The 14441-nt window shown below is 48.7% G+C and overlaps 1 protein-coding gene across 2 annotated transcripts in view; it reads right to left on the bottom strand.

The window, feature by feature from the left end:
- Window positions 1-14441, bottom strand: part of hsf4 (heat shock transcription factor 4) — an 88504-nt gene that overhangs the window by 49554 nt on the left and 24509 nt on the right. For both annotated transcript variants that reach the window (XM_070897870.1, XM_070897871.1), the window contains exon 3: window positions 13238-13365. In XM_070897870.1, the coding sequence (XP_070753971.1) occupies window positions 13238-13365 (128 nt within the window). The remainder of the gene's footprint in view (window positions 1-13237; window positions 13366-14441) is intronic.

Genomic DNA, 14441 nt, shown 5'->3' with positions numbered 1-14441 from the left:
CGACCATCTCAAAGACTTCCCCTGCGGGGTTCACGAACGCCTCATGACTCTTCGACTCACCCTATCCCGGAACCAATGCGCCAGTCATCAGTGCGTGTGACCCAACACTCGATGCAACGGATGAGGCTAAAGAGGGTTTTTACTCCAACCTCGAAAAGTACCTGTCCCGCGTCCCCACGGCGACAAACTGATCCTCCTAGGTGACTTCAACTCCAGGGTCGGCAAAGACACAGCCCTCTGGGGGGGGGGGCGTGATTGGCAGAGAGGGGGTAGGGAAAGCTAACTCCAGCGGCACCCTACTCCTGAAAAAATGTCTAGAACATGAACTTCTCATCACCAACACCTTGTTCCGTCAAAGGGACAAATATAAGGCATTGTGGCAACACCCTCGCTCAAAACACTGGCACCTGCTCGACTATGTGATCATCCGAGCCAGGGATCGCAAGGATGTGCGCATCACCCACGCCATTACAGGAGCTGACAACTGCTGGACGGACCACCGCCTAATCCGATCCATCATCGACATCAACATAGCCCCAAAGCGAAGGGGACAGCAGAAGCAGTGCTGCAAAAAAGTCAATGCCGGGGCACTGAGAGACCCAGCTAAGAGAGACCTATATAGTCAGTGCTTCGCAGCTAACCTGGCATGCCTTGATGACTCTAAGGGTTGAAATTTCGGCCTGAGTTGCTCCTATTTTTTTGGAGAAACTAGTATAGAATGGAGTATCTTAGAAATTGCAATTCTCGGCCTTTAGTTTGCTCCAGTTCTAGTGAGTTAGAACAGTTTCATTTTAGAACAGATTTTTTTTTTCCAAAAGGAGCGTGTCCGGCCATTTATGCCTGTTTTGTGAGTTTAGGCAGCGAAAACTTATTCCAAACTAACTTAGAATGGAGTAAGTGTAGATTTTTGCACGCTTTCCTGCACTTGGAAATCAGGCGTATGGAACGAAAGATGGGGGCGGGGGGGATTACAAACATTAAACACTTCACTTTTACAAATAAAGGGCCATCATCACTAATAAATGATAAATAAATCAATAAATAAGCCAATAAATCTATCCAACTATATTAAAAAATTATCACTCAATAAATAAAAAATGATTTCTACTCACCTACTGCAGCACCAGGAAGAAGATGGGGGGGGGAGGGGTGGGTGGAGGGGAAGAGAAGATGATTTGGGGGGGGGGGGGGGGGGGGGGGGAGGAGAAGAGAGGAAGATGGGGGGAGAGAGAAGACGCTGAAGAAAAAGCCCCGCACGCAGCTGATGCCGGGCTGCCGCCGCCGCCGCCAACTCTTCGGGCGGGCCCCGCTGCCGACGACGCCGGCTGCCAGGAGTTCTTCGGGCGGGGCCCGCCGCCGAGGTAAGATGCGCAGGCCACTTGGCGGGGGATAGGGGCGACGTCCCTTCGGCCTGGGATGGGTCGTTGTCCCAGAGACAGGACGCCGGCAGCTACTGCGCACGCGCGGAGCCTCCACTGCGCATGCGTGCAGCTGCCAGCACTGTTTTCGGCGCAGGGCTGTAGCTCCGCCCCCAGCAGCTCCTGCTGCGCAGCGCCGAGGTGGAATTGGGCCTACAGCTATCTGAGAATCGCGAGGCAAGTAGTCGGCGCAATTTTTGTTCTATAAATTAGGCGGGCCTCTCCGATGTGCGCCATTCTAGCGGCGGCCGAAACTTGACCCCCGAGATGCAGAATGCCCACAGCGCTTGGTCTGTGCTCCAGGCCTCCATAACCAGTGGCTGTGAAGAGACACTTGGTCACTCAACCAGAAAACACCAGGACTGGTTTGATGAGAATGATCAGGAGATCCAAGAACTAATAGATCGCAAGCGCAGAGCATTTCTGAGCCTTAAGCAACAACCCAACTTGGGAGCAGCAAAGCAGCATTACAGGCAGCTCAAGGCTGAGGTCCAACAAAAAACCCGGGACCTAAAGAACAGGTGATGGATGGAGAAAGCACAGGAGATACAGCAGCTGGCCAACAGCCATGATATGTGAGGATTCTTCATCACAGTCAAGGACACCTAAGGTTCAAACTCCCAAGGCCCCACCCCACTGCTGGCCAAGAATGGGGAAACACTCATCAAGGACACCGAGGCAGTCAGGGCCCGCTGGAAGGAGCACTTTGAAGATCTCCTCAATCGACACTCTGCCTTTGACTCGAGTGTTCTTGCCTCCATCCCGCAACATGCGACCCGCCACCACCTCAGCGAAACTCCAACATTGCACGAGATAGGAAAAGCCATAAGACAGCTCAAGAACAACAAGGCTACGGGAGCGGACGGAATTCCCGCTGAGGCCAAAAGTATGGCAGAGAGGTGTTGTTGGCACGGATACATGACCTCATTGCTCTCATCTAAAGGGAAGAGAGCATGCCGGGAGATCTCAGAGATGCAGTGATCGTGACCATCTTTAAAAAAGGGGACAAGTCCGACTGCGGCAACTACAGAGAAATCTCCCTGCTATCGGCCACTGGGAAAGTTGTTGCTAGAATCCTCCTCAAGCGTCTTCTCCGTGTGGCCAAGGAGCTCCTCCCAGAGTCACAGTGCGGATTTCAGCCCCTACGGGGCACAACGGACATGATCTTTGCAGCGCGACAGCTGCAGGAAAAATGCAGGGAGCAGCGCCAGCGCTTATACATGGGTTTCTTTGACCTTACAAAGGCCTTTGACACTGTCAACCGCGAGGGTCTATGGAGCGTCCCCTTCCGTTTCGGATGCCCTAAAAGTTCGACAACATCCTTCGTGATATGTCCTTACTATACAGTATAAATGCACACGAGGCCCATACTTGAGAGAAGGTCACTCTGTGACCAGTTACCTTAATTACCAAGACCTCAAGTGATGAAGGTGGGTGGAGCTTCCTCTTTTATACCTGAAAGTCCAGGTTAGGAGTGTCTCCCACAAGTTCGCCCTTGTGGTCAATGTTCTCAAGATGTACAACTTTGTTCAGCTTATACATGGGTTACAATGATAGTTGAATACATGACATCACCTCCCCCCCAAAGTCTTATTGGGATCACAGGTCAAGTCTCTCTGCTGTTTACGCTCCCTTGTAGAGCGCCTGAGTTGGGGCTCTGGTTGTTGGGCGCTAGCCTGAGTGTCTGCTGTTTGCGGTGCCTCAGGCCTGTCCGGACTGCCCACAGTGACTGGGCTCTCCTCCACTTGGTTCCGGTGTTCGGTCACCTGTGGTGAAGTAAACTCTATGTCATGTTCTTCCTTTGCTTCTTCTATGGGGTTGCTGAACCTCCTTTTAGTTTGATCCACGTGTTTGCGGCAGATTTGTCCATTGGTAAATTTAATTACCAAAACCCTATTCCCTTCTTTAGCAATCACAGTGCCTGCAAGCCATTTGGGCCCTGCAGCGTAATTAAGGCCAAAAACAGGGTCACTGACATCAATACATCACGCCCTGGCATTCCTGTCATGGTAGTCACATTGTGACTGACGCCTGCTCTCAACAATTTCTTTCATAGTAGGGTGTAAAAGGGATAACCTGGTTTTGAGCGTCCTTTTCATGAGCAGCTCTGCGGGTGGAACCCCTGTGAGCGAGTGCGGTCGGGATCTATTGGTCAACAGGAGGCGTGATAAGCGGCTTTGTAGGGAACCCCCTTGGATTCTGAGCATCCCCTGTTTGATTATCTGCATTGCTCGTTCCGCCTGGCCGTTTGAGGCCGGCTTGAACGGTGCCGTTCAGACATGATTGATGCCATTGCCTGCCATGAAGTCCTGGAATTCAGTGCTTGTGAAACACGGGACATTGTCGCTGACCAAGGCATCCAGTAGACCATGGGCGGCGAGCATTGCCCATAGACTTTCTACCATGGCAGAGGGTGTGCTTCAATTTAAAATGGCACACTCAATCCATTTGGAGTAGGCGTCTACTACAACCAAAAACATTTTTCCCATAAAAGGACCTGCGTAGTTCACATGGATGCGTGACCATGGCTTAACGGGCCAGGACCAGGGGCTAAGGGGGGCTTCCCTGGGTGCATTGCCCAGCTGGGCACACGTGTTGCACCTGCGAACACAAAGTTCCAGGTCTGCATCAATCCCTGGCCACCAAACGTGTGACCTGGCAATTGCCTTCATCATGACAATGTCCAGGTGCTCATTGTGAAGTTCTCTGATGAACATCCCTCTGCCCATCTGCGGCATGACTACTCAATTTCCCCACAGTAGGCATTCGGCCTGAATCGAGAGTTCATCCTTGCACCTGTGAAATGGTTTAAATTCCTCAGGACATGCCCCATACGTGGCTGCCCAGTCCCAATTTAGGACACATTTCTTAACTAAAGACAGTAGCGGGTCTTTATTTATCCAGACTTTAATCTGACGGGCTGTCACAGCTGAGCCATCACTTTCGAAAGCTTCAACAGCCATGACCATCTCAGCATCATGCACAGTTGCCCTCTCAGTGGTGGCTAGTGGGAGCCTGCTGAGTGCATCGGCGCAGTTTTCAGTGCCCGGTCTGTGCCGAATTGTTTAGTCATAGGCGGCTAACGTGAATGCCCACCTCTGTATGCGGGCCGATGCATTCGCATTTATGGCCTTGTTGTCGGCCAAAAGGGACATTAGGGGTTTGTGATCTGTCTCCAGCTCAAATTTCCTGCCAAACAGGTACTGGTGCATTTTTTTTTACTGCATATTCACACGCAAGCGCTTCCTTTTCTACCATCCCGTAGCCCCTTTCTGCCTGGGTCAGACTTGTGGAGGCATAAGCTACCTGCTGTAACTGACCACTGGCATTCACATGCTGCAACACACACCCAACCCCATAGGACAACGCATCGCACGTTAACACAAGTTTCTTATACGGGTCATATAACGTTAACAGTTTGATGAAGCACAACAAATTGCCTGCTCTATCAAAAGTCCTTTCCTGGCTGTCCCCCTAGACCGAATCGTGACCTTTGCATAGGAGCACGTGTAGCGGCTCTAACAGCGTGCTCAATTTGGGAAGAAAGTTATCAAAATAGTCCAGGAGCCCCAGGAATGAACGCAGCTCCGTCGTGTTGCGGGGTCTGGGTGCTCTCTGGATCGCTTCCATTTTGGGCGCAGTAGGTCTGATCCTGTCTGCTGCTACCCTCATCCCTAGGAATTCTACCTCAGTCGCAGCCCTACCCGGTCCAGTCTGCGTAGCACCTCCTCCACGTTGTGGAGGTGATCTTCAGTATCGCGACCCGTGATGAGGATGTTGTCTTGAAAAACCACCGTCCGATGAAATCGACTTGAGGAGGCTTTCCATATTTCGCTGAAAGATCGCGGCGGCCGAACAAATCCCGAACGGACATCTGTTATACTCAAACAATCCCTTGTGTGTCATGGTGGTGGTCAGCTTCTTCGACTCACTTGCCAGCTCCTGGGTCATGTAAGCTGAGGTCGGGTCCAATTTTGAAAAAAGTTTGCCACCGGACAGCGTCGCAAAGAGGTACTCCGCGCTCAGTAGCGGGTACTGGTATCGGGTATTGGAGTGACACACGATTGATGGTGGCCTTGTAATCGCCACATATCCTGATCGACCCATCCGTCTTGAGCACCGGCACAATCGGGCTCGCCCAGTCACTGAATTCGACTGACGAGATGATGCCTTCCTCAGCAGGCAGTCCAATTCGCATTCTATCTTTTCCCGCATCATGTACGGCACCGCTCTGGCCTTATGGTGTACTGGCCTGGCGTCCGGGTTTATGTGAATCACTACCTTGGTCCCCATGAAAGTGCCGATGCTGAGTTCAAATAATGAGTCAAATTTGTCCAGGATCTGTGAGCATGATACTCGCTCCACAGAAGAAATTGCATTGACATCGCCCCATTTCCAGTTCATGACAGCAAGCCAACTCCTCCCTAGTAGTGCGGGACCATCCCCTGGGACAATCCAGAGTGGCAATCTGTTCTCCGAATCTTTGTGGATCACGACTAATGTGGCGCTGCCTAGCACTGGAATGATCTCCTTTGTATATGTCCATAACTGTGCGTCAATCGGCAATAATTTTGGCCTCTTGGCCTTGGACATCCACAACCTTTCGAACTGTTTGATACTCATCAGGGACTGGCTGGCCCCCGTGTCTAGCTCCATTAATACTGGGATGCCACTGAGGAGCATTTTCATCATTATCGGTGGCGTCCTGGTATATGAACTGGTATAGCCACATGAACTCGCTGAACTTCAGCTTCCAGCGATTTTCCCCCAGTATTCATTTGGCCTCGTAGGTATCACATCGGGCCCATCCTCCTCGTACATCAACCTGACTGCAGGCTTCCTGCACATATGCGCCAAGTGACCGCTGACATTGCAGTTTCTGCAGGTATATTGCTGATATCTGCAAGCTCTGTTTAGGTGTTTGCCTCCACACCTCCAGCATAAACTGGAGGCCCCATTGTTGGAAACAAAAGGTCCATTACCAGTCGATCGTCTCTGACTGTCTGTGACTGTCCTTAAGCCCACAATTAACAGGTGTTGATGGCCCCATTACTGGCTGCATTGTCCATTGCGATGGCATGAATCGCCGTTCAGCTAGCCATTGTCTCTGTTGGGTTTGGGTTTGGGTTCGACTGCATGTTGGGGCATGTCTGATTGCCCTTGTCTGCCTAGAGAACTGTGTGCCGCGTTAACAATGTTGACTCCCTGGTCGTTTGTCGCATTTGAGCCAAGATTTTTGTCATACATCATTCTGGTCTCTTCCTCCCCTGAGATAAATGACTGGGCTATCACAGCCGCCACTTCCAAGGTCAAGTCTTTGGTCTCAATCAGTTTCCTGAAAACCCCAGCGTGTCCGATGCCCTCAATAAAAAGTCTCACAGCATCTCTGCTCTGCATGCATCTGGAAACTTACATAGGCTCGCCAGTCGCCGGAGATCTGCCACGAAGTCTGGAACGCTTTGCCCTTCTCGCCGCCGGTGCGTGTAAAACTGGTTTCTTGCCATGTGCATGCTGCTCGCCGGTTTAAGGTGTTCCCCAATCAACTTACTGAGCTCTTCGAAAGTCTTGTCCGCTGGCTTCTCTGGCGCTAGAAGGTCCTTCATCAGGGAGTACGTTCTGGATCCACAAACCGTCAGGAGTTGAGCCCTGCGTTTGTTGGCCGAATCATGTCTCAACCATTCATTGGTGAAAACATTTGCTGTAGTCTCTCAATAAAGTGTGGAGGCAAACACACAGCCAGAGCTTGCAGGTATCAGCAATACACCTGCAGAAATTGCAACGTCAGCGGTCACTTGGCGCGTATGTGCAGGAAGTCTGCAGCCAAGTTGATGTACGAGGAGGATGGGACCGATGTAAGCCCTACGAGGCCAAATGAACACTGGGGGAAATCGCTGGAAGCTGAAGTTCAGCGTGTTCATGTGGAGCACATATACAGGACGCCACCGATAATGATGAAAGTGCTCCTCAATGGCATCCCAGTATCAATGGAGCTAGACACGGGGGCCAACCAGTCCCTGATGAGTATCAAACAGTTCGACAAGTTGTGGGCGTCCAAGGCCAGGAGGCCAAAATTATTGCCGATTGACGCACAGCTACGGACATATACAAAAGAGATCATTCTGGTGCTAGGCAGCGCCACGGTAGTCGTGACCCACAAAGATTCAGAGAACAGATTGCCACTCTGGATTGTCCCAGGGGACGGTCCCGCACTACTGGGGAGGAGTTGGCTTGCTGTCATGAATTGGAAATGGGGCGATGTCAATGCAATTTCTTCTGTGCAGCGAATATCATGCTCACAGATCCTGGACAAATTTGACTTATTATTTCAACCCGGCATTGGCACTTTCATGGAGACCAAGGTAGTGATTCACATAAACCCGGACGCCAGGCCAGTAACCACGATGCCGTACGTGATGCGGGAAAAGATAGAAGGCGAATTGGACCGCCTGCTGAGGGAAGGCATCATCTCGCCAGTCGAATTCAGTGACTGGGTGAGCCTGATTGTGCCGGTGCTCAAGGCGGAAGGTTCGGTCAGGTTTTGTGGTGATTACAAGACCACCATCAATCGGGTATCACTCCAAGACCAGTACCCGCTACCGAGAGCGGAGGACCTCTTTGCGACGCTATCCGGTGGCAAACTCTTTTCAAAATTGGACCTGACCTCAGCTTATATGACCCAGGAGCTGGCGAGTGAGTCGAAGAAGCTGACCACCATCACGACACACAAGGGATTGTTTGAGTACAACAGATGTCCGTTCGGGATTCGCTCGGCCGCCGCGATCTTCCAACGAAATATGGAAAGCCTCCTTAAGTCGATTCCAAGGACGGTGGCTTTTCAAGACGACATCTTCATCACAGGTTGCGATACTGAAGAACACCTCCACAACCTGGAGAAGGTGCTATGCAGACTGGACCGGGTAGGGCTGAGACTGAAAAAGGCGAAGTGCGTCTTCTTAGCTCCAGAGGTAGAATTCCTGGGGAGGAGGGTAGCAGCAGATGGGATCAGACCTACTGCGTCCAAAACGGAAGCGATCCAGAGAGCACCCAGACCCTGTAACACGACGGAGCTGCGTTCATTCCTGGGGCTCCTGAACTATTTTGGTAACTTTCTTCCCAAATTGAGCACGCTGTTAGAGCCGCTACACGTGCTCCGACACAAAGGTCGCGAATGTTGGGGGAACAGCAAAGAAAGGGCTTTTGACAGAGCACGCAATTTGTTATGCTCCAGCAAAGGTCAGTTACAGCAGGTAGCTTATGCCTCCAGAAGTCTGTCCCAGGCAGAAAGGGGCTATGGGATGGTCGAAAAGGAAGCGCTTGCATGTGAATATGCAGTAAAAAAAATGCACCAGTACCCGTTTGGCAGGAAATTTGAGCTGGAGACAGATCACAAACCCCTAACGTCCCTTTTGGCTGACAACAAGGCCATAAATGCGAATGCATCGGCCCACATACAGAGGTGGGCACTCACGTTAGCCGCCTATGACTATACAATTCGGCACAGACCGGGCACTGAAAACTGCGCCGATGCACTCAGCAGGCTCCCACTAGCCACCACTGAGGGGGCAACCGAGCATGCTGCTGAGATAGTCATGGCTGTTGAAGCTTTCGAAAGTGAAGGCTCACCCGTGACAGCCCATCAGATCAAAGTCTGGACAAACAGAGACCCGCTACTGTCTTTAGTTAAGAAATGTGTTCTGAATTGGGACTGGGCAGCCACGTAAGGGGCATGCCCTGAGGAATTCAAACCATTTCACAGGCGCAAGGATGAACTCTCGATTCAGGCCGATTGCCTACTGTGGGGAAACCGAGTAGTCATGCCCCAGATGGGCAGAGAGGTGTTCATCAGAGAACTCCACAATGAGCACCTGGGCATTGTCATGATGAAGGCAATTACCAGGTCACACGTTTGGTGGCCAGGGATAGATGCAGACCTGGAACTTTGTGTTCGCAGGTGCAACACGTGTGCCCAGCTGGGCAATGCACCCAGGGATGCCCCCCTTTGCCCCTGGACCTGGCCCGACAAGCCATGGTCACGCATCCATGTGGACTACGCAGGTCCTTTCAGGGGAAAAATGTTTTTGGTTGTAGTAGACGCCTACTCCAAATGGATCGAGTGTGACATTCTCAATTCAAGCACATCATCTGCCACGGTAGAAAGTCTGCGGGCAATGTTCGCCGCCCATGGTCTACCGGACGTCTTGGTCAGCGACAATGGCCCATGCTTTACAAGCATTGAATTCCAGGACTTCATGGCAGGAAATGGTATCAACCATGTCAGAACGGCACCGTTCAAGCCGGCCTCAAACGGCCAGGCGGAACGAGCAGTGCAGATAATCAAACGGGGATGCTCAGAATCGAAGGGGGTTCCCTACAACGCCTCCTGTTGACCAATAGATCCCAACCACACTCGCTCACAGGGGTCCCACCCACAGAGCTGCTAATGAAAAGGATGCTCAAAACCAGGTTATCCCTTATACACCCCACCATGAAAGAAACAATGTGACTAGCATGACAGGAATGTGAGGGCGCGATGTATTGATGTCAATGATCCTGTCTTTGTCCTCAACTATGTTGCAGGGCCTAAATGGCTTGCAGGCATTTGACAAAGAGGGGAATAGGATTCTGGTAGTTAAACTTACCAATGGACAAATCTGCCATAAACACGTGGATCAAACAAAAAGGAGGTTCAGCAACCCCACAGAAGAAGTAGAGGAAGAACACGATGTAGAGTTTACTCCACCACAGGTGACCGAACACCGGAACCAAGCGGAGGAGAGCCCAGTCACTGTGGGCAGTCCGGACAGGCCTGAGGCACCGCAAACAGCAGACACTCAGGCCAGCGTCCAACAACCGGAGTCCCAACTCAGGTGCTCTACAAGGGAACGTAAACCACCAGAGAGACTTAATCTGTGATCCCAATAAGACTTTGGAGGGGAGGTGATGTCATGTATTCAACTGTCATTGTAACCCATGTATAAACTGACCTAAGGTGTACACCGTGAGAACATTGACCACTAGGTGGTGAACTTGTGAGAGACACTACTAACCTGGACTTTCAGGTATAAAAGGGGACGCTCCACCCACCTTCATCACTTCAGTGCTGGCTAATAAAGGTTACTGGTCACAGAGTGACCTTCTCTCAAGTATGGGCCTCGTGTGCATTTATACTGTATAGTAAGGACATATCACATTCATTTCTGGGATCCAGATAGAAATTCAGCCCAGTCAGAAAGTGCAAAGATCTGCTGTTCCCAATAAGGTCTTGCAATGTTGATAAGGAGCCTGATGGGGGGAATTTTCTGAGCAGATTCTGGCAATGAGGAACCTGGCGTAACCCCAGCATTGCACAATTTCTCCGATATACACTGACATCGATGTGTGCTTGGAATACTGAGGGTGATGATTTGTTATAGTGTGTTGTAACATTAATCTTTTAACTCTGGGGCACAAAGCTATCCTTTGCCTGAAAGGCACTGGGTACTGCAATGCACTCACAGACTGTGTCTGACTGGTTTAGTACATGATCAAATTAAACTAGATTAATTCAACCTGTTTACGCAGCAAACTTTGATTCTAAACAATTGTCAGATGTTTCTGATTGCCACCTGAGCAATATCAATGGAGCAGTTCCCATTTTGTATCCCTGAGAGCATCATATCTTCCGATCAGGTACAGCGCTGGCTAAATGAAGTGTGGAACGCTCTTCAGCTTGCCCCATCTTTGCATCATATCACCAATCACACAAGAGCACCTTGGTGTACCATTTCCACTGGCCATACCCACCAACCTCATGGCTTTACATAAGAACATAAGAAATAGGAGCAGGTCATTTGGCCCCTCAAGCCTGTTCCGCCATTCAATAAGATCATGGCTGATCTGATCTTGAGCTTAGCTCCACTTCCCTGCACATTCCCTTGACTCCCTTATCATTCAAAAATCTGTCTATCTCCACCTTAAATATATTCAATGATCCAGCTTCCACAGCTCTGTGGGGAAAAGAATTCCAAAGACTCACGACCCTCAGAGAAGATATTCCTCTTCATTTCCATTTTAAATGGGTGACCCCTTATTCTGAAATGATGCCACCTAGTTCTAGATTCCCTGAGGGGAAACATCCTCTCTGCAATTACCCCGTCAAGCCCCTTCAGAATCTTATATGTTTCAATAAGATCCCCTCTTATTCTTCTAAACTCCAATGAGTATAGGCTCAACCGTTCTTCATAAAACAACCCCTTCATCTCAGGAATCAACCTAATAAACCTTCTCTGAACTGCCTCCAATAAAAGTATATCCTTCTTTAAATAAGGAGACCAAAACTTTACGCAGTACTCTAGATGTGGTCTCACGAACAGTTGTGGCAGGACTTCCCTACATTTATACACCATCCCCTTTGCAATAAAGGCCAACATTCCATTAGCCTTCCTTATTACTTGCTGTACCTGCATGCTAACTTTTCGTGTTTCATGTACAAGGACCCCAGGTCCCTCTGTTCCTCAGCATTTTATAATCGTCACCCATTTAAATAATAATTTGATTTTTTATTTTTCCTACCAAAGCAGATAACCTCACATTTTCCCACATTATACTCCATCTGCCAAATTTTTGTCTACTCACTATCTATATCCCTTTGAAGATTCTTTGCATCCTCCACACAACTTGCTTTCCCATCTATCTTTCTATCATCAGCAAATTTGGCTATAGTACACTCAGTTCCTTCATCCAAGTCATTAATATAGATTGTAAATAGTTGAGGCTCCAGCACTGATCCCTGTAGCACCCCACTAGTTACAGTTTGCCAACCTGAAAATGATCCATTTATCCAGACTCTCTGTTTTCTGTTAGTTAGCCAATCCTCTATCCATGCTAATATATGACCCCCAACCCAGTGAGCTCTTATCTTGGGCAGTAACCTTTTGTATGGCATCTTATCGAATGCCGTCTCGAAATCCAAATACACAACATCTACTGGTTCCCCTTTATCCACCCTGCTCATTACATTCTTAAAGAACTCCAGCAAATTTTTCAAACATGATTTCCCTTTCACAAAACCATGCTGACTCTGCTTGACTGTATTATGATTTTCTAAATGGCCTGCTACCACTTCCTTAATAATAGCCTCCAGCATTTTTCCAATGACAGATGTTAGGCTAACTGGTCTATGCTTTCTGTCTCCCTCCTTTCTTAAATAGGGGCGTTACATTTGCGGTTTTTCCAGTCTGCTGCGACCTCTCCAGAATCCAGGGAATTTTGATAGATTACAACCAATGCATCCACGATCTCTGCAGCCGCTTCTTTTAAGACCCTGGGATGCAGGCCATCAGGTCCAGGGAGCTTATCCACCTTTAGTCCCATTAAGTTTGCCTTGTACTTTTTCTCGAGTGAAAGTGATTGTTCTAAGCTCCCCCCCCTCCCAATAGCCCCTTGATTATCAATTATTGGGATGCTTTTAGTGTCTTCTACCATGAAGACAGTTACAAAATATTTATTTAGTCTCTGCCATTTCCCCCTTTCCCATTATTAATTTCCCAGTCTCATCCTCTAAGGGATCAATGTTTACTTTAGCTGTGTAAGGGCACCAATTGGTGTCAAATTATCGGCGGTCTTGTTCTGTGGACTCACACCAAGTATAAACTGCTTTAAGACTTTCATCCCTTCAGCCCGAGATCAGTTCAAACCCAGGTTCCAGTTCCTTCACCTATCATTTTGAGGAACTCTCCTTTTGTAGCCCTTCTGTAACAGCGGACAAGTCTAATGCTGGTCCAATGTGAATTTGACCCCAAGTGTTCCTATTTTGTGAGAGAACAAGTGGAAAGTCCCACCTTTCTCTTGATGTGTTCCAGCAGGTGCTCCTGGCCCCGCAGGAAATACAGGTGCTGGAATTCAGTGTCATCTCGTTCTGGCTTCACCAAACCACTTTGCTCGATGTTCACCACCTTCCGGAAGCCATCTGGACAAACACAAGAAAGGGAGAAATGAATCTTCTCTTAAATTGAATAGCTCAGATAGCTTTGTTAGATGATATTTGAGAGAACTGGCAATCACTCTGCTCCAGGCTTTGCCAGTTTGTAATCAGTTGCTACGATGGTGTACTGGAATGCTCCGCCTCCTGATTCTAATCTTGTAACAATTAAGAATCACCTGATGTCAACTCAACCCTGCCTGACTCTAAGATCATGACATTATGTGGAGAATCAATGACATGATAGCCACACTGTGGAGCTTAACCAGTGGATCACCTCTTCGACTGATGGAGATTAACAATTATTAGCGAATGGGGAATGGTTTATTTTTTTTTTTTAAGGTGAGACAATATGGAAAAACATGTTTCAAAATTAAACTGCAGCTTCACAAGTTAAGCATAGTTTGAATTTGCCCAAATTAACTTTTTTGCAAAATAATACTTAAACTGTAACACGGGTAAAATACATCTTTGATACAAACGGAGAACTGGTCAGTGGAGTATGGGAAGAACTACAACAGGACAACAAAGGATCAGGTATAACAGGAAAACAGAAAGAGAGAAAATGAAGGCTGGGGGGACAAGCCCATCAAGGTTTGAAAATGGAAGGATAATAAACTGAAGGATTGGTTGTGGAAGTAGAGTTCGAATATATTGAATGATTGAAGATGGAGAGGTGAATACACTGAAGGTTTTCTGATGGAGGGAACACGGTCACTAATTTCAAGCTGGCAAGTTGCTTTGTTTGCAGCCTCGCCAGAGCAGGCCTTGGTATTCTGGCGAGAGGAATTTTCTAGTCCTGACACCAATCAATACTAGAGAAAGTCTATATTTTACAGACTAACGCAACGCAACTATTCCAGCTCTCAGAGATCAGTGTTCGGCTTCGCAAGATTTTTCAACCGTATTCCAGTTTTGTACCATCACTTTATACATATTCAGTCAAATAGGAACACATTATACACACAGCAGTTATATTAATGATTGATAGATTTCTCCATTGCAGCTGTCTATGTAACGGATGATATGAATCTCCTGTACACAGGTTTGTCTGTAACTAATGA

The sequence above is a fragment of the Pristiophorus japonicus genome, chromosome 13 (assembly GCF_044704955.1).
Source record: "Pristiophorus japonicus isolate sPriJap1 chromosome 13, sPriJap1.hap1, whole genome shotgun sequence".
In the NCBI taxonomy this organism is placed as follows: domain Eukaryota; kingdom Metazoa; phylum Chordata; class Chondrichthyes; family Pristiophoridae; genus Pristiophorus; species Pristiophorus japonicus.
Note: the sequence above shows the minus strand (reverse complement) of the source record. Positions and strands in the feature narration are given on the sequence as shown.